Below are 25,276 nucleotides of genomic sequence, written 5' to 3'. Positions count from 1 at the left end.
GAACTTTTCATTATACAGTGATTATTAGGACTTGAGCGAGGACATACCTGCTGGGACATGTGCACAATACCTGACAATCATTAGTACAGGACATCTCCATGATACTTGCCGATGGGTCGGTATGAGTAGATGACGTCATCCATGCCGCTCACCTCTCGATGAGTAGGTGAGCGGCAACGGAAAACCCCTGCAGAGGCTACATCCACTTTCTAACAAGTTTTTATGCTTGTAATTGAAAAAAAAAAAAAAAACTATAAAACCTACCGCTCTTTGTAATAGATGTTACAATTAAAATGTCCTATCGTTTTTTTTATTTTTTCTACAGCTGCAAGACAGACTTATGTGTTTCCATAGTAACAGACAACAAGCAAACTGTAGTCTGATTCTGTAGTTTTATTTCTAAGAAGTGTTCGTTAGGAGAAAGTTAGGGATAGAGAGAAGAAAGAAAGACACTGCAAGGCCGTAGGAATATAAGAAACTTTGTTGTCTCTTACCATGAAAACTGCATAGGACCTGTATACACAAAACGAAAGGACATTTTTATTGAAGACTTATTGCAAAGTGGTTACCTTTTAGATATTTGGGGCAAAAATAATGTTGGTTTAAACAATGTATATTTCCATCAAGCCCTTTAATATTAAGGTTCCCGTGTAAATTATGGACTGATACTTACTAGTCCCATTTTTTGTCATCTACTGAAGGTTAGTGAGAAATGATGGTCATTCCTGAAAAAAAAACAAAAAAACATCGGGACCAGAAGATACTATGGGCAGCACCTGGTTACATATTTGCTAGCAGAGGTCTGTAGTCCACTCGCCCGCTGGCCTGAGACCTGTCTGAGCAGAAGGAGGTCGGAAATCTCAGGTAACCATTTACCAACTGCAATGCCGAAGCCAGGAGGAACATCTACAAAAGCACACGACCGCAACGGGAAGGAAGTGTGTCACCGAGCACTGACGCAACCGAACGCTGTATCTATGTATCGTCCGAAACGCTTGCTGCGGGAGGCTCCTTTAAATAGATGGTCATCAGGGGAAGAGAAGTTCACGGAACTGAATGGACATTTTTTTATACATTTTTCTACGTTTGTAATCAGAGCTAAAAAAGGAGAGAAAAAAAAAAACAGAATTTTTATCCTTATTTTTAGGAGTAATTTGTCGATATCATTCCAGTGCAGACGCTGTTATTATGGAGGGTTATTTATAAAGTGGGATGTGAGAAAATAGGATCATGCTTGGACTTTTGAGAAAGTAGCGGAAAGTCTGGCGGATAAGAGGAACCTATGACACAGGGTGAGAGGGGAAAAATAATGTGTATTGTAATATGATTGTATAAAAAGAAACTATAATGAAAATATCTTATGGTCTCTGGAATTCCTTACAAATGGGAAATTCATTGTATACCACTTGCCTTTACAGACTATAGGCGGCCATTATGTGGGTTGCATCAAGTTCGAAAATTACTTGGAAAATTTTAAAGGATATGTTCACTATTTTCTAGTATTCATATAAAGTTCAGTCAGTCAACAGAAGGAAATGTCCATCTTATAATGATCCTCATTTACATCCTGCTTTAGGCTACATTCCCATAATGAGCTCTTGGTGCGTTTTTGACGCTGCCTCGGTTAATGCGGCGTCTTACAGTTCCAGCAAAGTGGATGTGATTTATAGAAATTTCCTGCCCGCTGTGCTTTTATATTACTCAGCGTAAACTGACCTGCGGTGCGAGCTTCAAATCCGCAGCATGGCAATTTCTCTTCCTGGCACGCTGAGTTTTCTATGCAGATTTTCCCCAAAGACTTGCAATAGATGTGGGAAATCTGCAGATACAAAACACACAAGCGTTTGTAATCAAAAACGTATGTACTCCGCACCTAAGTATGTCAGTAAACTTTTGTCAAAGCCAAATACCAGCAAGTATAAAAAAACTAAAGCATGACACACCAAAAAGAGACATAAAATACAGAATCAAAAACTAATGTTAAAAAAAAAAATCAAATACAATAAAAAAAACACAAGTATCAAAATTTACATAATAGGTACAGAAATCAGTCAAAAACTCACCAAAAGCTTTTCATGGCAACGTACCCTTATGCTCCAGAGCTGCACTCACTATTCTGCTGGTGCAGTCAGTGTGTACATACATTACTGATCCTGAGTTACATCCTGTATTATACCCCAGAGCTGCACTCACTATTCTGCTGGTGCAGTCACTGTGTACATACATTACATTACTGATACAGAGTTACATCCTGTATTATACCCCAGAGCTGCACTCACTATTCTGCTGGTGCAGTCACTGTGTACATACATTACATTACTGATCCTGAGTTACATCCTGTATTATACTCCAGAGCTGCACTCACTATTCTGCTGGTGCAGTCACTGTGTACATACATTACATTACTGATCCTGAGTTACATCCTGTATTATACCCCAGAGCTGCACTCACTATTCTGCTGGTGCAGTCACTGTGTACATACATTACATTATTGATCCTGAGTTACATCCTGTATTATACTCCAGAGCTGCACTCACTATTCTGCTGGTGCAGTCACTGTGTACATACATTACATTACTGATCCTGAGTTACATCCTGTATTATACTCCAGAGCTGTACTCGCTATTCTGCTGGTGCAGTCACTGTATACATACATTACTGATCCTGTATTATACTCCAGAGCTGCACTCACTACTCTGCTGGTGCAGTCACTGTGTACATACATTACATTACTGATCTTGTATAATACAGGATGTAACTTGGGATCAGTACAGGATAAGTAATGTAATGTATGTACACAGTGACTGCACCAGCAGAATAGTGAGTGCAGCTCTGGGGTATAATACAGGATGTAACTCAGGATCAGTAATGTAATGTATGTACACAGTGACTGCACCAGCAGTGTAGTGAGTGCTGCTCTGGAGTATAATACAGGATCAGTAATGTAATGTATGTACACAGTGACTGCACCAGCAGAATAGTGAGTGCAGCTCTGGAGTATAATACAGGGTGTAACTCAGAATCAATACAGGATCAGTAATGTTTTTACAAAGTCATTCAATGCAGTATTTGCATAATACTTTTTAGCCTGAAAAGACTTGATGGGAAAATAAACCAAAACTTGATAAATTCCATTATAAGTCAGATCTGTTTGGCGCTCATATGAGTGGCATGGCAGAACATTGTGACTTCCATTATAAAGGAAAGCCACATTGAAATCATGAAGAAAAGTCTAAATTGTTATATAATTTTCAAAGGTGGACATATCCTCTAAAGTTTCGATCCCACCCCCGCACTGCATAGCATCCAAAAAACCTATACTGTTTCTTAGAAATCGGTATAAAGATTATCATCCTCCTGGTTTGTCAACAACAGCATTGGATGGCGTATACGCCATATGTAGGAGCGCACAATGCTGCAGTGTCAGTGAGGACTGGTGACAAGATCTCCATCAGGTGCCTCCTGATTCATTAGAGACCCCTTGTGCCTCGTACCTCTCTAATGATGTGATTACAGGATGTCACTCGTTACTCGCCAGTGTTAGCAGCCCACAGACTGGCCGCATTCTGTGTAGGTAACGTGTTCCCAGAGTCGGATGCAGGGTTACTTGAAACAAACCTTCACTGCAGCTTTAAGAAGTGCGTCTTTGTACAGATATTACTGCCAATTTGCTTCAAATAAAGTTACGTTTTCTTACAGATCGATGTTAAAAGAGCTACTTTTATACAATGCCTCTAATGTCCAACAGCACACAGGTGTGGTTACGTCTCCTGCACGTAAAATGTGAACATGATCAGTAACCTCCTCATTTAGCACTAAGAGCCTCATACATATAGCCAGAAAGGGGTTAAAAGCGCTAACTTTGTGCAGCCCATGACATCTGCCATATTAATACAAGCCGTTATTAATCTCCGTATGTTGTGTAAGAGAGTCGTGGATAACCCATCCTCAATGTTTGTGCCATATTTGCTGTTGATTTATTTTTTGCACTGGTACATGTATAAATGCCATGAGATTACGTGGGTGTGCTTACTTAATTGCAGCATTTATATTATGTGCCCTGCTCTGTTTCAATCATTTTAGTGCAATCTTTTTTTTTTTCTCCTTTGATCTCATGCAACCATTAATAAATCTGTCCCAGCGTTGTTGTTTTTTTTTTTTTTACTTTTAGTTTATTTTCAGTATTTCACAGTTTGCAGTCTCTGCACGTGCACAGCTCTGTGTCCACAATAAGGAAGCTCTCTCCCAGCAGGAAATCACAGCAACATTTTAAGAGTTTTGTTAGAAAAACATCGTTCAGAACATTCGTTCTGTCTGGTATTACAACTCAGTCCCATGGAAGTGAATGGCTCTGAACTCCAATACCATGTACAACCCATGCACAGGTTTGGGGCTCTTTGTGAAAGTATGCAGCTTTTTTTTTAATAATCAGCACTTTACTTTAACTAATTAGCCGTATGTTACCAAACCTTTGGTCTTATTTAGTGCAGATCTTTGCCTACAATTGCAGTACGAAGACATTTTCTGGGCTTAGAGAGGAAATTGTAGTTCTGATTGACGAGGAAAGAGCTTCCAGTCGAACAAAAAGATTTACTGGGACCTGGTCCAGAGGCCACTTCATTAGTCCAAGCCCTGAAAACCTCGTCTTAGCTGCTGGCATCTTTCTGATTAGTGGCCCCAGGTTGACATCTTGTGTGCATTACGCTGCAAGTATTTCTTCTTGTCGAGGCATGCTAATCAGAAGAGGCACCCGACATGCTGACAGGCAGGAGGACGTTTGCAGGGCTCTGATCCGGTGATCAAAGGCTACCTGGGTCCTGCGAATCTTTTTGCTCAACTTTACCAATAATCTAGCAAAAATAAATTACAAATCAGACCAGATGTGTGGATTTCTCAACTATCAGATACAATCATTTTTACATAATTACTATGCAATGGCCAAAAACTACACTCGGGCTACTTGCTGACGATTTCCACATTCACAGAGATTTTTGAAAGGTACAAATAACGCCTATTTGAACAGGCAGAAAATGTTATATATCCAGGATCAAACAAGTAATATACCCGACAAAGTAGCTCAGAATTCAATTAGTGATGGAGGTTTGTAAGCAGCGGCGCACTTTAAACCAAAAATCTACAAGTAAGGAATTTCTTTTTGGATGGCATCACCTGTTTGTCGCCTCTTGTACGGACATCGAGGAAAGCAGATAAGGGAAAATGCAAGCGATTATCCGTTCTGATCACTCCAAATCACTGTTGCCAAAATGTCTGCATGTATCAGTGTTGCAAAGACGATGAAACATATGGGATTGTTGTGTGCCGCACGGCTCCATCGTGTGACTCCCGCAGATGGACATTTTGTATAAAAATTAAAAAAAAAAAAAGAGAAAAAGTAACCCACGTATAAATAAAATTATTCATGCAACTCGGAAAATGGTGCAGTATGCCGGCAAATACGTATGTGTATCGGCATACATCTACGTGTGCGTGTGGTCTTGGCGTGTTTTGTTCTTGGCTCTTTGTTATCTGTTGTTTAAACAGAAAAATGAACAAACCTGTTTATTTTTTCAGAATGTATATAAAGATTGAATCTCAGAAATCTATTTGTTACGCATATTTATACTACGGCCTATTTATTTTACTTACGTGACTCATTTGTAAGCGACTTTTTTGTTTATTTGTGTTTTGATAAATATTTATGCTGTTTATTATCACCAAAAAAAAAATGACTCGAAAACATGTTTGTTACTTTATCAAACAGAAAGGATTGTAATGGAAATGTTTTTATTTTTAAGCAATATTGTTTTTTTTTATAATTTTAAATTGATCTAGGGAAAGGAAAGAGTAGATTTCTGAAAAGTATTATTCCTTTTCATGAGTTCAAAAAATATTTTTCAAACTTTATATGAAATATATACACACAGATTTTGACACCACTTTCTAAACAAAAAAACTAAAGTAAAAATTCTTAAAAAAAAAGATTCATGTTGCCAGAAATAGGGGTAGCATGAATCAAACACTTGATTGCAGACTAGGTTGTCTTACCCTGAAACATTGCAGAATTTTGGAGGAAACGTATTTAGAAACGTTGGCCGGGGACTACGTGTCTTGGCTGATTACTACGAGGCTGAGCCAGGACTAGCTTCGCCTTCAAGGGAAGAAAAAGTCACAAGAATTTGGGTCCTGTGTCTCTCGTTTGAATGGAACGGCGGCCATGCATGTGTGAGGCTGCTTCCTTTACTGTTTAGGATGTTAACAGAGCCAGACAAGTGCAGCGCTCCGCTATCTCCAGCAGTCCTATTGAGATGAATGGAGCGGAGGACACATGCTCAAATCGACCTCCATTCAGATGAGACTCTTCAGAGCTCTATTTTCAGGATCACTGGTGCAACCAGTGGTTGAATCCCTAGTGATCTATAAGGCATATCTGGAATAACTTATTAACTTAGTACAAATGTTTTACAAACATCAAGAGCTGTAGAAAACATATGGGACACATCTGCTCTAGTAGGAAATTTGTCTGTTTTGTTTTTTTGTTTGTTTGTTTTTATTTGTTGGTCGAAAAATGAAACAAAAAAAAAAAAGTTTTCATTTTTTTCTTGTAAAATTGTAAAAGTAAAACTCCAGATTTGAAAATAAAATATTGTAAAATTACTGTGTCTGTGTTTAATCAAATGCTTTTCTATACCACAGTGAAGCCTTAGGCCACTGCCTTAGAGACTTTGGTACCACTTCTTTTTCCAAAGAAAATTAATATTTATTTTCATCTTTGCAATCAATTTCTTTTTTATTCTTTGCATCCAACAAAAAAAGTAACTTCTCCGCGTTGAGCAAAAAACCATTATTAAAAACCTAAATTTTTTTTGTGTATAGCTCAAATGCCATCGTCACAGACTGCAAACTATAGGGGAAATTAACTATTTGTTCTATTTTTGTGGTGTTAAAAAGTAACAAATGATGACCCATGCCATGGAAGGGGCTTAGCTGAAATGCCCTAACAAATATATTATGTTTAAAAGGAAGTTTCCAGAAATGCTATTTACCTGCAGCTATGGGGGCAATCCGCAGGTAAATAGTTTTTAAATCCTGTGTAGTCGGATTACTGTAGCAGCGACTGTAGGGAGAAAATGTAGTTGTATTCGCCTAGCCGCTCACTTCCGGTCATTGGGGACGATACAGTGAGCGCGGCTTTATGATTGACAGCCGGTCTGCAGACATATGCTGTACACACACGCTGTAAACCTGTCAAAGCGCCGGGGATTGATTACAGCAGGCTCATTGCATAGTATTGCTTAAGACTTGGGTATGCATCACTCAAATCTGCCCTCTTAGTGAGAAACAAATGAATAAATAGGCAATTTGGGAAAGGTATTAAGATTTTATTCTCGGGGGATGACACCATCATTAGTGGAAATACAGGAATTTTATAATTTTCCTTCTTTAATGTACAGTTCGCACGCACAATGTGTGCTAGGAGCAGGTGCAGTGGACCCAAAAGGTTTATATCCCCGCTCCATGCTACGGACTGTAGTCCCAGGATATAGGGCTCCAAGATTCATTAACAGGTCCACAGAACAACCACCAACACTCCTATATATACAGTATATTATATATATACACGTCAGCCCCTGACCTTACCCCCGCTGTACTACAGAACGCCACTGACTGTCTGTCTGCAGTCTCTAACATCATGTCCGCTCTCTATCTGAAGCTCAACCTCTCCAAAACTGAACTTCTTCTGCTCCCGCCTTCTACTAACCTCCCTAAATCTGACGTTTCCCTCTCCGTGGGTGGCACCATAATAACACCCCGGCAGCAGGCACGCTGTCTGGGTGTCATGTTTGACTCCGATCTCTCCTTCACTTCCCACATACAATCTCTTGCCCGCTCGTGCCGCTTACACCTAAAGAACATCCCTAGAATCCGCCCTTTTCTCACCATGGAGACAACAAAAACTCTCACTGTCGCCCTAATCCACTCCCGCCTGGACTACTGCAACTCTCTATTAATTGGCCTCCCCCTCACGCGACTTTCCCCTCTCCAGTCTATCCTTAATGCAGCAGCCAGGGTCGTCCATCTGGCTAATCGTTACTCGGACGTGTCCGCTCTTCGCCAGTCATTACACTGGCTGCCCATTCATTACAGGATACAATTCAAAGTACTTGTTCTCACCCACAAAGCTCTCCACAGTGCGGCACCCCCTTACATCTCCTCCCTCATTTCTGTCTATCGGCCTAGCCGACCGCTGCGCTCTGCAAACGACTTTCGACTAACCTCTGCACTAATCCGTACCTCCCACTCCCGACTCCAAGACTTCTCCCGTGCTGCGCCAATCCTCTGGAATGCTCTACCCCAAGATATTAGGACCATCCACAACTTGCATAGCTTTAGGCGCTCACTAAAAACTCATTTGTTCAGAGCGGCCTATCACGTTCCCTAATCAGTCATTTTATGTTTGTGTGTGTGTGTAGCCCATTCACTATCTCATCTACCCCCCACCCCCTGAAGATGGATGGACCATCATTGTAAATACACACCTGTACCTTGTATCTCCCCACCTCATTGTAGATTGTAAGCTCTCACGAGCAGGGTCGTCTTATTTTGCTTTATTGCTGTATTGTTAACATTGTTACCTATGACTGTTGTGTTTGAAACTGTTAAACTGTAAAGCGCTGCGGAATATGTTGGCGCTATATAAATAAAGATTATTATTATTATTATATATTTATATTTATATAGATGTCCAATCCACAGCTACTGCCCAACTAGGAAAAGTCTGCCTTTAAGGAATCCAGAAAAACTGTGTGGTGTGATCAAGGGCTTAGCTAATTGCTCATGTGCCTACATGTAATAATTGAGCTTGGGTTTCCTTTGGACAATAATTAGCACTTATGGGTAAATGTGACTGTAAATGGAGTATATAGGGCTACTGACTTGCATTTATATAGGTGCTGAAACTCAGCACAGAAAAGTGCTGGTGTGTGGAAGAATAACTTTTCTCCTTGGGACACAGCGTAGCAATGTAGCCGTAATGGGGACACTATGGCCTCCATTTTTTATTTTTAGTCCTCAATAAGTGGCTCTGATTGGGACCAGGAGGGATCTGCAGTGATCTCTTGAGATGCGGACGGCAAATATTTAATGTTTTGCAGCACAGCAACAGGAGAAATAAAGCATCGTACAGTGTGGACTGAAATGAATGTGCTGTCGTCAAAATAGATGTTAGGCTCACAAGGTGTGGTGGATCCTCAAAGCCCAAGATCCGAGTAGGCACATGGGCCATGGATGTCGGTACAGCAGGCAGTGGGGGCATACTGGGAGCAGGCAGCAGAAGTACGGGAGACCTCAGACAGACAAGAGTCCTGAAAAAGGTAGCAGAAGTCCTGGAAACCGCAGACAGGCAGCAAAAGTCCTGACAGACCAGGAACAAGGAGCTGAGGTGTTGGAAGCGTTAGGCAAGAGCTGTCCTGGAAGCCGCAGGTGGACACATAGCAGAGGTCTTGGAAGACCGGAAACAGGTAGCGGAGGTTCTGAAAGACCAGGAACAGGTAGCTGTTGTCCTGGAAAACTGCAGACAGATACCAGAGGTCCTGGAAGACTGGAAACAGGTAGTACAGGTCCTGGAATACCAGGAACAGGTAGAAGAGGTTCTGAAAGTCCGGGAACAGGTAGCAGAGGTTCTGAAAGACCGGGAACAGGTAGCAGATGTCCTGGAAAACAGCAGACAGATAGCAGAAGTCCTGTAAGCCAGAGGCTGCAAGTGACATCCTGAAAGCCGCAGGAAGACATGCAGCAGAGGTACTGGGAGACTAGGAACAGGTAGTAGAGGTCCTGGAAGACCAAGAACAGGTAGCAGAGGTACTGGGAGCCACAGACAGGTGCTGAGCAGGTCACGGTGCACAGACAAACGAAGAGCCTTAATACCAAGACCAGGTGTGTGTCTTGGTGGGCCTTATATAGGCCCAGGCAGATGATCACATGGGATCACGATGGGAAATCTGCAAAGTCCGACATGGAGCACATCCACAGTGAGGGGACAGCCCTGATATGGGACAGAAGTGTAAAAAATACACTTTAAAGGGTTTTTTTTTCCATATTTGAAGGTGAGCAACGCAGATGGTATCACTTGTATACCTACCTACCGGGATACATGCCATATCAGCATTCATTAAAATGTGCATGGGTGGCAGGTTGCACCGCTGGCATTGCTCATCTCCAGATGCAGACATGAGTGGCTTTGGTAAAACACTAGGCTACATTCTGACATACTGCTTTACTAATTGGTCTATACTTTGCCTTTGGTCTTTATGACCACCAAAAGATATGTCCTGGATGTTGGCTTGTGGAGGTCTTACAAGCAGAAAAACACTAAAAGATGCATGAGGAGCTACCCCACACTAATGTACATTAATGTAGAGGGACCCAAACGCCCGTCCACCATGCAATAATGTACCAGAACTAGAATGTTGTTGGTTTCCAGTTTTGTATTAGGATTTTGCTCTCATTGTTGGTTTTTGGAGGTCAGGACTATGTGTTCTTTCTATAGAAGGTGTCTTCACGGATCAGCAATTCACAAGTCCCTGGTAACACATTATACAGACAAGAACTTGCTTTAGCCTCTCACTTGCACAGATCTATGCCACCCCTGCCTTATATATAACAGGATAGGTCGGGATTAGGATGGTGATGGGGTTTGTAGCAAAGGAAGACAGATGATACAAGACAAGTAAGTCAATCTTATTTGTTTTAGCATTTTATATTAATATAATTTAATTTTAATTTGAAGAATTTTTTTTTTTTCAAATTAAAAAAAAAAGCCTGACAAAATTACTTATAAGAATAATTTCTTAAAGGGGTATTACTCTTTCTGCAAATAAAAGGTTATTTTTTTTCTAGAATGAAGTCCTACAATTTCCCATTATAGTTTTTGCAGCAAAACCTCAGATTTTTCAACACCTAAGAGTGCTGCCTTGAAACGAGCCATGTACCCGTGTGAGAAATTGTTATTCAATGCCCTAACCTATGGTGGCAAGCTTTACAGAATACTGATTAGTCTTTTTCTTAATTAAACATTTTCAATTACAATTAAATTCAAAAGCTACAGATGCGGTTTTCCTGTTACCAGAGGACAGTGCGGTGTGGAAGCTTGGTTGACAGCTATATATACTAAACAGTAAAATCGCATAACTTACCGTACTGCAGATAAACTGTTTGTTTTCAAGAGAATTAGCAGAATTTTGAATGAAGCTCCTGATAGGACCTGCGTTCATGTAATAAAATTGTATATCTTTCAGCTCTGAAAGACAGGAAAAAGGAACCCCTACAGCATACCCTTCTTATATTATGATGTCCTATTATAATGGCCTCACAGTGCTCCTATGCTCCAACAGTATGATGCCCTCCAAAGTGCCCCCTCATAATTTGTTTCCTCCAAAGTATAACAGCCCCAAAACGCCCCTTATATAGTTTGATGAGCCAACATTGCCCCTCACAAACTATGAAGCCACCACAGTATGATGCCCCCAAAGTGTCCCTGACACATAATGCCTCCACGGGACCACTTCACACCTGCTGCCCCTCACACAGTTTCACTTCACCTAGAATGGGCTAAGTTAAAAATGACCTGCACTACTCTATGCTGCGTGAGGCTCGGCACAGCAGGCACCTTCTATGTGATGTCATTGCGCCGGACGCTGGGTGCCTCAGACCCTGCAGGAGGCATGCATCGGCTGGATGGTGGAACAGGTAACCGATAGCTCCCTGCTCCATCTACCTGCTCCATCATTGTCTTCATCTGTCCTATATATACAGATACAGTAGAAAAAATTATAACACCCCCCCACACACTGGTCCCGCAAAAAAAAAAAAAACCTTATATATGTCTACGTGGACAGAAAAATAAAAGAGTTATGGCTCTGGGAAGAAGCGGAGGAAAAAACGGAAACAAAAAAAACAAGAATGTAAGGGGCGTAAGCGGATGCAAGGCTTCCTGATACCGAAACAGGCCAATTATATAAAAGCTCACTGCAGAATTTATCCAAGAAGAATTACCATTTTACCTAGTAGGGACTGCCTACAAGATGCAACAATATTAACGTCTATTGACATGAGTGTAGCGACCAGATTTGGCAGCTAAATTCCTGTAGAGTGTAAAATTACAGACCCGTACGGGGACTAAAGAACACAACAGCCCCTTATGCGAATGTCCTCAATGAGCATCGTAATCGCTTCATATAAGAAGTGAATGAAGTATTATTACTTCATACAAAGCTGAACAAGTTATGCCAGAACCTATAACTAACGAGCAAGTGAAAACCGGCAAGGTTGGATTATAGTACCGTCAAAAGGGGCAATTGTCCTAGTGCCGCCATCATGTGCAAAGCTAATCTACCGGGTACAATGGTCTATTGAGTCTCGGCACAATAGCACCTTTTTCTCTACATCCTTTATCTACTCTGAAGTTTTTAAAAGGTGGCATTATTTTGAAATAGAAAGGTAGAATATTCCTGCACCGCAAGTTTACCATTACACCTGAAAGTGACCATGGATAAAGCTTGTATTAACATCCAGATTTGCTCACAAGTAGATCGACATTCTTGGTATCGTCTGACAACTTTCTGCTTCCTATAGATGATATGAAGATGCTGCCAGCCGTTCATTTATGCTCCTTTATTCTGAGGTCTGCAGCCTGCACACTGCTTGAGACAGACCCTGCACTACATTTGGAGGGTAGGTAGAGAGCGACAGACCCCGCACTACACATGGAGGATAGGTAGAGAGTGACAGATCCTGCACTACACATGGAGGGAAGGTAGAGAGTGACAGATCCTGCACTATACATGGAGGACAGGTAGAGAGTGACAGCCCCGCACTACACATGGAGGACAGGTAGAGAGTGACAGATCCTGCACTACACATGGAGGGAAGGTAGAGAGTGACAGACCCCGCACTACACATGGAGGACAGGGAGAGAGTGACAGACCCCGCACTACACATGGAGGACAGGTAGAGAGTGACAGATCCTGCACTACACATGGAGAGAGGGTAGAGAGTGACAGACCCCGCACTACACATGGAGGGAAGGTAGAGAGTGACAGACCCCGCACTACACATGGAGGACAGGTAGAGAGTGACAGATCCTGCACTACACATGGAGGGAAGGTAGAGAGTGACAGACCCCACACTACACATGGAGGGAAGGTAGAGAGCGACAGACCCCGCACTACACATGGAGGGAAGGTAGAGAGTGACAGACCCCGCACTACACATGGAGGACAGGTAGAGAGTGACAGACCCCACACTACACATGGAGGGAAGGTAGAGAGCGACAGACCCCACACTACACATGGAGGGAAGGTAGAGAGCGACAGACCCCACACTACACATGGAGGACAGAAATTGAAGAAAAAAAGGGGTAACCAGCGGCAAACAATATTTATAATATAACATCAGGGGAAATTATTTATAAACAATATATTAAATAATGATAACTTCCAGATGAAATTATTTATTGCCCCAATATTGGATCAAGACAGTTATCCTAAACAACAAACAAGCGGGGGGAGGAAATAAATCCAAAAAGATAACCTAATGTCTTTGAATATAATTGCTTTATTAAAGTGCAAGGCAAGGAAGCAATGGTGACAACACAGTCACCCAACAGATAATAAAAACAAGTAACACACACAAGACACCGGGAGAAAGCAGCTGCTGACCCCTATTAAACAGATGTCATTATAACAATCAGCATATCGGGTCAAATAACACAGAGTCAGCAGGGCTATATAGCCATTATCAAAGCGGCCAGCATAGAAAAATCAGAGCGCCCCCTGACGAAGGGTTTCAGAAACGCGCGTTGGGGCGGACACCGGGACTCTGCATCTGCTGCGCACCATACTTTCGAGTGATGTATTAATTAGTTATTTCTATCGCCTAGTATTGCCTCTCCTTGTATTTTCCATCATGGTACATTAGGCTGTATGACTAACTGTGACACTGTTCTCTATGGGACTTGGTGATTTTTCTAGGCTGGCCGCTTTGATAATGGCTATATAGCCCTGCTGGCTCTGTGTTATTTGACCCGATATGCTGATTGTTATAATGACATCTGTTTAATAGGGGTCAGCAGCTGCTTTCTCCCGGTGTCTTGTGTGTGTTACTTGTTTTTATTATCTGTTGGGTGACTGTGTTGTCACCATTGCTTCCTTGCCTTGCACTTTAATAAAGCAATTCTATTCAAAGACATGGAGGACAGGTAGAGAGTGACAGCTCCGCACTACACATGGAGGGACGTTAGTTAAACACACTAGTTATGCCAAGGTATCTTATAAAATATAAATAAATATAGCATAAAATCATATATTATAAAATCAAGATACCCGGGGTCACCAAAATGTGTCAATAATGTAGTATAACACTACAAAGAGCTGAAAAGGATCGTGCTTATAGCATGGTAAGGCCAAGAAACCTTTCACAACAGAGAATATGAATAATTTAAGTATTTATTTATTACAAGGTATACATCAATTTATAAAAATCAATATTAAAAACATCATTTCATATACATGTATGTAATATTAGTGCTCATACCTATTTGGCTGCCATCATATGTATTATATATATATATACATACCCATAAGGACTCAAAATTACTTGTTATAATATTAAATAATAGTGTAAAAAAAACAAAGGAATTTGCAAAAATTATTATGTGTAAGAGTTCCTATTATAGTAAGGTGCAACAATGTGCATATAAGGAAGGGAACAAGGTAAAGTGAAATCAGTGAAAAAAGTGCAGATGCATTAGGTGCAAAAGAGCCCATATATATAAAGTGCTGACAATTGAATCCACATATGAAGTCACTTACTTTTGGATATAGGGGATTGAAAGATGGACCGCCAATAAGGTATGGTGCACCCCGACGCACGTTTCGGACGCACAGCTCCTTCGTCAGGTGGTGTAGATATGTAATCAGTATCTGGGGGGTTTTTATACTGCCATAGTTATGTATGGCGCCGATATCCACAGCTGCAGTACATACGGCGCATGCGCGGCCTGGGTAACCCGGAAATCAGGAGCAGCCGCGTCACATGACCGGACGCACAGGATGTGTACCTGGCGTTGCCAAGGGCACAAGAATGCAGCAGTCCCGATCTCAGGGCCCCGGCAGCGCATGCGCACAACTAGAGATGCGACATGAGCCTACAAAAAGGGGGGATTACATTTTATTCTGCACGGTATATATATAACAGAGAAGGGGCAGAATCTTGTAAGTATTTGAACTAAAAAATATGTATACGTATTCTTCATGATCGTGCGCAATCATAAGTGGACACATATCATGTGATCGCATCACTAATTCTTACATGTTGTTCCGCACGTAGAGTTAGATTTTATGCATACATACATATATTAATTATGTGCTGAAAGACTATATGTACCAATCAATTCAAATATCACTATACAAATGACAGCGCTATCATCAGATCACAAGGATCTTCTACTTTATGCAATATGAATGGCAATATAACAAAAGAATAATATAGAAAAGATGGAAACATATATAAATAACAAAGAGATATTGAATAAAAAATATATATTCTATATATAATATTAATATATTCAACCAGTGAAAAATCATGTCACGTGACCAAAATATTTGCTGCTATAGTACCAAAAACTCAGCCATGAGCCATGAATAAAATGAAAAATGAGAAAATGGGCAATATAAGTGCATATCTGTATAATTAAAGTGAGGGGGGAAGAAACCAAATATTAGAGGGGAAGAAATGGACCATACAATATAATTCCCAACATAATTAGAATCACAGAGCTGCAGACATTCAGATTGCAGGACTGTGCATATGCACTATTAAGGAATGTCTACATATATTTTATGGTCCTATATTTATATTTATAACATATGTGTCTATAATCATTAATTAGGAAAATATAAATGAGAATCATGAAAATTAAATTACAAATGCTTCCATGTCTAAATATCTAATTCCCTTATAGATAAAAAAAATCAAGAAAAAGGGGGACAGTTTCTCTATATCCGACCCGACACTCAAAAGAAATCCGTGATGAAATCCGCACATGGTCCACGTGTTCTCTCAATCCCCTCCACAGCACCGAGTAGCCGAATGATCCAGATCACACAAAAGGACCAACAATCGATCCAGCAGCACACGGACATTCAAACGGTAAGTATTATATGATCATCTATGATAAAGAAACACAATGATTAATATCTATATCACCAGATACTTATTCAGAGATTAAAATAATAAAAAGGATCACAGTTATAGACCATACTAAAATATTTTTCTAAAACCACACATGTAAAAATTACTCAAACAATTACGTACAAGAGAGAAGCATATAAAATTAATATAAAATTAAGGTTGGCTAGCAGATATCACAAAAATGGAGCAAAGCTTAGATTCTCGTTCAAGCTCCATTTGGTTTCAAGTTTGGCCAGGGGTGTACTCATTTTTCCACCCCTCTCATTTAGCTCAATTTTATCAACACCAAAAACTTTTAGGAGAGAAAACTAGCAAATTACTGAGAGACCGGAGAGATCTTGCCAAAGGAAAAGTATACAGGTGGTGTACAATTCCAAATAAGGATGTGACCCGTGAACGAACGATGTCCACAACATCGGATAGAACCAATGGTGATATTTCATGTGCCTCCTCTTCCGTCTCAACGTCTGTTTCAACTAATTCTACCCCAAAACGAAAAAGGGAACCTCGATATATGCCAGCAAAACGGAATTTCAGATACTCTCCTGAGAACTATAGAAACAACAATAAGGTAATTAACCTAAGTTCCCATTGTTTTTCACAATCAGAAATTGACGTGTTAAATAAAGGTCTGATGTTCTGTCCAATAGCTAATTTTGACAAATTTACTGCGGTCAAAGATTTACATCTATTTGCGAGAAAATTGCTTTTTAAACGGCACTTTCACAATGAGGATTTAACTAGACTATTCCCTACAGAGACGGAACAGGAGGCACTGAATACCCTGGAGGAGTTGGCACGAGAGCATAGTGAATCAGAAGAAGGTAAGATTCCAAGTTCAATACAGTTACGCTCACGTAAGTTTCCACCCTTATCCACGTGTCCCACCCTTGAAATTTTTGTACAAACTGTGAGCAAAGAATTTGAGAAAATTCCCAGATATCCTAATATGGAAAATCTGAGTTATAAAGAAAGGAAAAGTCTGGTAAAATTACAGGGGATGAGTGATATTCTAATAAACCCTGCAGATAAGGGTGGAAACATAGTGATTTGGCCGAAAGTGCTTTATGAGGCAGAGGCATTTAGACAATTAAAGGTCCAGGTATGCTATAAAAAGTTGACATTCAACCCACTTGAGAAATTTCATAAGGAACTCATGTTGATTCTTAAAGAGGCCAATGATGGCGGGGTGATAAATAAGGAATTATTTCAGGCATTACAAGTTGATGAGCCTACAATACCGACTCTATATTTGCTGCCCAAAATCCATAAGAACCATACCACACCACCAGGTCGACCAATAATATCGGGATGTGGGAATTTTATGGAGAATATTAATAGATTCATTGATTCTAAATTGCAACCATTGGTCAAGGATTTGCCCTCGTTTGTAAAGGATACAAATGACTTTCTTAAAAAAGTGGATGGACTCCACGTCGACAGTGACACACTATTGGTGTCCTGTGACGTGGAGTCACTATACACGAACATACGGCATAATGATGGATTACGGGCAGTCCAATATGTTCTGGGTTCTTCCCTTGTATCAACTAATATGGGTGAGTTGATTTTGAAGCTTTTACATTTTTCTCTGTCTCATAATTTTTTTTCTCTTCAAGGGGTCCTTCTACCTACAGCTCCAGGGCACCGCTATGGGTGCTTCATTTGCGCCCGCGTATGCCAAATTGTTCCTGGGGCTGTGGGAGAAGGACCTCCTTATCTCTGACCTTATGTCATCAGTGGACCGCATCCCATTATGGGTGCGCTTCATTGATGATATTTTCTTTATTTGGCAGGGGTCTAGAGAGTCACTTGAAGCATTTATGTGCCAACTAAATCAAAACACTTTTAATATACATCTGACATACAAATGTGATCCTAATCACATTGAGTTTTTGGATGTCAATGTAATGAGAGGTAGTGATCATGCTCTTTGTACTGATCTACATCGAAAACCTACATCAGTAAACGCTTTTTTGCATGCTACATCCTCACATCCTGAAACCAAGATAAGGTCTATACCGATTGGCCAATTCTTACACCTAAGGAGGATATGTTCAAGTGAAAAGGATTTTGAAAAGCAGTCACTAGATCTGAAGGAGAGATTTCGTGAGCAGGGATATAGCCGCCGATCTATTAAAAAGGCTTACAATAGGGCAAGACATACTACGCGGCATCAAGCCCTATATTCGACGAAAACACCACAAACAGTACAGCCAATTAGGTATATTACCCAGTTTCACAGTCAGTCCGAACTAATGCGCCAACTGTTGACTAAGGCCTGGCCGATTCTCCAAAGTGATCCAATATTGGCAAAATATATCGGTGAACACCCTAATATTACATATAGGAGATCACGTAATATAGGTGATTCTCTGGTGAAAAGTCATCACGTAGGTGATCCTAGACCTTCTTTTCTAACCAAAATTAAACCAACAGTGGGGTGCAGACCCTGTGGCAAGTGTGGCCTGCCCAAACATCGTGAGATCCCAAACCTTTAATAATGCAAAGGGCACTGTTACGTATAAAATCAAACATTACATTACGTGTACGTCTAGAGCGGTAATCTATTATGCTCAGTGTCCGTGTTCCCTTATATATATAGGGATGACTACCCGCCAACTAAAAATTCGTACACGGGAACACGTTTTGGGGATCCAGGCAGCTAGGGATATTAAGGATGTCAACCTGTTGAAAACATTGCCTAAGCACTTTAAAATATACCATAATTGTGATGCTTCTCTCCTAAAAGTTTTTGGTATTGATAAAATTTAGCTAAATGAGAGGGGTGGAAAAATTAGTACACCCCTGGCCAAACTTGCAACCAAATGGAGCTTGAACGGGAATCTAAGCTTTGCTCCATTTTTGTGATATCTGCTAGCCAACCTTAATTTTATATTAATTTTATATGCTTTTCTCTTGTACGTAATTGTTTGAGTAATTTTTACATGTGTGGTTTTAGAAAAATATTTTAGTATGGTCTATAACTTTTATACTTTTTATTATTTTAATCTCTGAATATGTATCTGGTGATATAGATATTAATCATTGTGTTTCTTTATCATAGATGATCATATAATACTTACTGTTTGAATGTCCGTGTGCTGCTGGATCGATTGTTGGTCCTTTTGTGTGATCTGGATCATTCGGCTACTCGGTGCTGTGGAGGGGATTGAGTGAACACGTGGACCACGTGCGGATTTCATCACGGATTTCTTTTGAGTGTCGGGTCGGATATAGAGAAACTGTCCCCCTTTTTCTTGATTTTTTTTTTATCTATAAGGGAATTGGATATTTAGACATGCAAGCATTTGTAATTAAATTTTCATGATTCTCATTTATATTTTCCTAATTAATGATTATAGACACACGTTATAAATATAAATATAGGACCATAAAATATAAAAAATATGTAGACATTCCTTAATAGTGCATATGCACAGTCCTGCAATCTGAATGTCTGCAGCTCTGTGATTCTAATTATATTGGGAATTATATTGTATGGTCCATTTCTTCCCCTCTAATATTTGGTTTCTTCCCCCCTCACTTTAATTATACAGATATGCACTTATATTGCCCATTTTCTCATTTTTCATTTTATTCATGGCTCATGGCTGAGTTTTTGGTACTATAGCAGCAAATATTTTGGTCACGTGACATGATTTTTCACTGGTTGAATATATTAATATTATATATATATATATATAATATATATTTTTTATTCAATATCTCTTTGTTATTTATATATGTTTCCATCTTTTCTATATTATTCTTTTGTTATATTGCCATTCATATTGCATAAAGTATAAGATCCTTGTGATCTGATGATAGCGCTGTCATTTGTATAGTGATATTTGAATTGATTGGTACATATAGTCTTTCAGCACATAATTAATATATGTAGGTATGCATAAAATCTAACTCTACGTGCGGAACAACATGTAAGACTTAGTGATGCGATCACATGATATGTGTCCACTTATGATTGCGCACGATCATGAAGAATACGTATATATATTTTTTATTTCAAATACTTACAAGATTCTGCCCCTTCTCTGTTATATATATACCGTGCAGAATAAAATGTAATCCCCCCTTTTTGTAGGCTCATGTCGCATCTCTAGTTCTGTGCATGCGCCGCCGGGGCCCTGAGATTGGGGCTGCTGCATTCTTGTGCCCTTGGCAACGCCAGGTACACATCCTGTGCGTCCGGTCATGTGACGCGGCTGCTCCTGATTTCCGGGTTACCCAGGCCGCGCATGCGCCGTATGTATTGCAGCTGTGGATATCGGTGCCATACATAACTATGGCAGTATAAAAAACCCCCAGATACTGATTACATATCTACACCACCTGACGAAGGAGCTGTGCGTCCGAAACGCGCGTCGGGGTGCACCATACCTTATTGGCGGTCCATCTTTCAATCCCCTATATCCAAAAGTAAGTGACTTCATATGTGGTTTCAATTGTCAGCACTTTATATATATGGGCTCTTTTGCACCTAATGCATCTGAACTTTTTTCACTGATTGCACTTTACCTTGTTCCCTTCCTTATATGCACATTGTTGCACCTTACTATAATAGGAACTCTTACACATAATAATTTTTGCAAATTCCTTTGTTTTTTTTACACTATTATTTTATATTATAACAAGTAATTTTGAGTCCTTATGGGTATGTATATATATATATATAATACATATGATGGCAGCCAAATAGGTATGGGCACTAATATTACATACATGTATATGAAATTATGTTTTTAATATTGATTTTTATAAATTGATGTATACCTTGTAATAAATAAATACTTAAATCATCCCTATTCTCTGTTGTGAATGGTTTCTTGGCCTTACCATGCTATAAGCACGATCCTTTTCATGGAGGGAAGGTAGAGAGTGACAGATCCTGCACTACACATGGAGGGAAGGTAGAGAGTGACAGACCCCGCACTACACATGGATGGAAGGTAGAGAGCGACAGACCCCGTACTATACATGGAGGACAGGTAGAGAGTGACAGCCCCGCACTACACATGGATGGAAGGTAGAGAGTGACAGACCCCGCACTACACATGGAGGGAAGGTAGAGAGCGACAGACCCCGTACTATACATGGAGGACAGGTAGAGAGTGACAGACCCCACACTACACATGGAGGACAGGTAGAGAGTGACAGATCCTGCACTACACATGGAGGGAAGGTAGAAAGTGACAGACCCCGCACTACACATGGAGGGTAGGTAGAGAGTGACAGCCCCGCACTACACATGGATGGAAGGTAGAAAGTGACAGACCCCGCACTACACATGGAGGACAAGTACAGAGTGACAGACCCCGCACTACACATGGATGGAAGGTAGAGAGCGACAGACCCCGCACTACACATGGAGGACAGGTACAGAGTGACAGACCCCGCACTACACATGGATGGAAGGTAGAGAGCGACAGACCCCGCACTACATATGGAGGGAAGGTAGAGAGTGACAGACCCCGCACTACACATGGAGGGAAGGTAGAGAGTGACAGACCCCGCACTACACATGGAGGACAGGGAGAGAGTGACAGACCCCGCACTACACATGGAGGACAGGTAGAGAGTGACAGACCCCGCACTACACATGGAGGACAGGTAGAGTGTGACAGACCCCGCACTACACATGGAGGACAGGTAGAGTGTGACAGACCCCGCACTACACATGGAGGACAGGTAGAGTGTGACAGACCCCGCACTACACATGGAGGACAGGTAGAGTGTGACAGACCCCGCACTACACATGGAGGACAGGTAGAAAGTAACAGACCCTACACAACGCATAGAGGGGAGACATTGAGTGTCAGACCCCACATTACACATGGAGGTCAAGTAGAAAGGTTAGACCACTCAATGCACATGGAGGGCAGGTAGAGCTGACAGAATATTGTATAATACTATAATTTAATACAAGTCTGATCAGTATATCTTCTTTCATTAATCACTACCTGGTGCACAAACATATTACTGTTCACCAGCTGAAGATGCTTTTGTGTGTCTTGGCAGGATCTTCTCCAATATATGTGGGACTGAACACTTACGCCATTCATGCAAAGGAGATTATTACAGTGTTAGTAGATTTACTTAATTCTCAGTAATGGAGAACAAGGAGCTGAAGTATCGAGATGTGAGATACTGCATTGAACGTCCTGTGTTTCATGAGCAAGAACTTGGGGAATCGTTGCCCAGGACCACTAATACCATATGGTCCCTCATCAGTGCAGCCAAATGCAAAGTCAAGTAAGTTGGGAGTCTGCCATTACATTTAACAGGAAAACCTGCATTGTTTTATTATTTCTATACTGCTTTTAGTTTTAAAGTGGTTGTTCAGTTTAGAAACCCAATTTTAATTCACCCTATTTCTCAATTACAAGTTATTTGAGTGGGTCCTTTTTTCAGAATCCCCATTTCTTGGCTACAGTAAAGTGCTGGTACCAAAAGCATCTCTCGCTCTGGAAGATCTATCCTGTCCTGCATTACTCAGACAAACCATTGGTAAATGGACAGCGGACACAGTGCAATACTTTATATCTCATGTGGGGGCACTGCAGGGAAATTAAACCCTTAATGTCAGGTTTCCAAGCATATCTATTTGTCCCTGCAGAATGACACCTTGTGACCTGTTTACTATCAAAGAACTCTTCTATTAAGTATTATTGTCCAAAGTGGAGAAACCCTTAAATGTTGACCTTAATTTCCCTTAAGTTAACGTTGGGGTCCTATATTTCAGGACTGGTGGGTCCCACTATACTGTACAACCAATTGCACTTTGCATTGGTTGTCTATAGCAGGAAGGGCAACATAGCAAAATTTTAAATAGGTGCATCATTATAACTCCGTTTTTGGATGGTAGAGCCCATAGCCATTGGCTGTGTGAAAGCACAAGAGTCCAAACACTATATAAAACTATACGGCAACTTCAAATATTCAGATATCAAGTGTGGGTCCTTGGTATAAACTTCCAGGAGCAACTCTGAATATAGGCATATTAATGGACATGTCAACTATTAGTCCCATCATTGACATATGTCATGGTCTACATTATAGATGCTCTCGATCAGCAGCAAAGGCCTTGTTATTCCACTTCTTCCCGATTTTCCACTGGCTTCCTCACTATCCATTCAAGGAATGGTTTCTTGGGGATATTGTGTCTGGGATCAGTGTGGGGATCCTTCAACTTCCACAAGGTAAGTGTATTTGAATATCGGAATAATTTCAAGTTTCCAAGGTTTTATTCTAAGAGGACCAAACGATCCCAAAAGAGGATTAATTGGCCCTCTAGTAGACCCATGATCTAACTATTGCACTTGCTCTGTTGCTCTGTAGAGATGAAGGTGGACTTTCACCAAAATTTCCTCTGGTGGGTCTGTAGTGCCCAAGTCCAATGCCATGCCCTTGCAGCCTCTTTTTTTGCCCATATGATATAGACTCCGCATAGTTGGAACAATGATTTTTCAAACACCACACCGTACAAAATGTTCTATCAAATATGGCACGTTATCTGCCCATTTTCATCCACAATCTTCACCTTCTCCACTATATGAGACAGAAAACAACCCAATCACATGAAGCTTCTTACTGCTGCCCCTATTCCTATATCAGTGGATGGAGCCTATGTCATCTGACAATTGTTCCCTTCTATGGATTTGGTGGCTCTCACAGTTACATTAATCAGGGAAGACATCTAACCCTGTGGTAGCATCTTCCTCTGTCTTATGAAGAACAATCTAACAAAAGGGGGCAACGAGTTATGATGGCATTCGAAAAATGATCAGGTGAATAGAATATGACACACACAGACGGATTGTTATATACTCACAGTTTCGGTTCAGTCCCGAATAATCTGTCCCTTTTGTCTTCTGCAGGTTTGGCATATGCTCTTTTGGCCGGAGTGCCACCTGTTTTTGGATTGTATTCCTCGTTCTTCCCAGTGTTTGTTTACACTTTTTTTGGCACATCTAGACACGTGTCAGTCGGTAAGTCACAGTAAACTGCAAAAGAAATACTTGATAAGGTAAATTAAGTCTGAACCTTAGAAGGAGTTGTTCAATTTGTGGGAACTTTTGTTTTTTTTAATATATGTATTTAGGGCTAAAATTAATACTTTTAATTGGACTTCATTAGAAATGTTGCACGTTTTGCATCCATAGCCTCTGTACTTCACTATTTTGGGCTGCAGAATAGGTTAACTGGGGGGGATCTGTCGGTCAGCCGTTATGATGGTCAGATTAGTCCACAATGTAGAACAGATCAGAATGCAAATTGCTCTTTTCTGCCTATGATCAATCATAGTATGTGCTTTTCCCAGCATATATATACGGCTCGGATGCATCGTCCACAAGATTGTAACAAGTATGTGCTTTCTTTTCAGGCAGTTTTGCAGTGGTTTCCATTATGATTGGCAGCGTCACTGAGTCTCTGGTACCAAATGACAACTTTATGATTGGGATAAATGAAACGGTCATTGATACTGTAGCAAGAGACAAAGACAGAGTGGAGCTGGTGGCTGCAATGACTTTAATGGTGGGGTTATTCCAGGTAAGAGTCTTAGTGGTTTCATATGACCAGTAGTCAGGTCATTGCTGGGAGCCTGTGTACCATACAGGGACGTCAGTTACATTGATAACACAAAAGGGGTTTCTCGTGCTCTGTTAAGGAGTGCATCGCTTCCCAGCCTCCCGGCTTCTTGTTTACCAGGGGTGGTGCGCTCCTGAATGACTGACAGTCCGGACTAGTGGAATAGTTGTGCTACTTGTCCAAACTGCTTGCTTTCTGATGCTGCAAGTAAAAAAAAAAAGTTTTGCCTTTGGAAAAAGGAGCACAGGGCACTGATCGGTCCAGCTTCAGAGCAGCACTAACAAGATGTAAAGCAAAGAGCTTGTAAGTGCTGCTCTCCTTGTCTAAGAGGACGGCCACAGCCCATAGATTGCATAGCTGGCTGATTACCTGGGCAACTAGCAGTAACAAATAAAAAAAATCCCTCCGTTCTTGAGAA

General features: G+C 40.8%; 2 protein-coding genes and 1 long non-coding RNA gene across 5 annotated transcripts in view; 2 read left to right on the top strand and 1 right to left on the bottom strand.

Annotated features, from left to right (window-relative positions):
• Positions 1-1,960, top strand: part of CELSR3 (cadherin EGF LAG seven-pass G-type receptor 3) — a 101,007-nt gene extending 99,047 nt beyond the window's left edge. For both annotated transcript variants that reach the window (XM_077276480.1, XM_077276479.1), the window contains one exon: positions 702-1,960. In XM_077276480.1, coding sequence (XP_077132595.1) covers positions 702-729 — 28 coding nt within the window. In that variant the 3' untranslated portion in view covers positions 730-1,960. The remainder of the gene's footprint in view (positions 1-701) is intronic.
• LOC143787595 (uncharacterized) overlaps positions 1-25,276 on the bottom strand; it is a 153,679-nt gene that overhangs the window by 126,053 nt on the left and 2,350 nt on the right. Inside the window, exons 3-4 of the long non-coding RNA XR_013218409.1 lie at positions 24,101-24,272; positions 1,717-1,819 (exon numbers count right to left, since the gene is read on the bottom strand). This is a non-coding gene — a long non-coding RNA (uncharacterized LOC143787595). The remainder of the gene's footprint in view (positions 1-1,716; positions 1,820-24,100; positions 24,273-25,276) is intronic.
• LOC143787594 (solute carrier family 26 member 6-like) overlaps positions 22,129-25,276 on the top strand; it is a 29,232-nt gene continuing 26,084 nt past the window's right edge. Inside the window, exons 1-4 of one of the 2 annotated variants that reach the window (XM_077276485.1) lie at positions 22,129-22,521; positions 23,329-23,468; positions 24,147-24,257; positions 24,653-24,819. In XM_077276485.1, coding sequence (XP_077132600.1) covers positions 22,379-22,521; positions 23,329-23,468; positions 24,147-24,257; positions 24,653-24,819 — 561 coding nt within the window. In that variant the 5' untranslated portion in view covers positions 22,129-22,378. Of the gene's footprint in view, positions 22,522-23,328; positions 23,469-23,970; positions 24,057-24,146; positions 24,258-24,652; positions 24,820-25,276 lie in introns of those variants that run through there. The other variant, XM_077276486.1, reaches the window with a different exon arrangement.

This window comes from Ranitomeya variabilis, chromosome 8, assembly GCF_051348905.1.
Source record: "Ranitomeya variabilis isolate aRanVar5 chromosome 8, aRanVar5.hap1, whole genome shotgun sequence".
In the NCBI taxonomy this organism is placed as follows: domain Eukaryota; kingdom Metazoa; phylum Chordata; class Amphibia; order Anura; family Dendrobatidae; genus Ranitomeya; species Ranitomeya variabilis.
The sequence above is the reverse complement of the archived record's forward strand: the minus strand, read 5'-3'. Positions and strand labels throughout refer to the sequence as shown.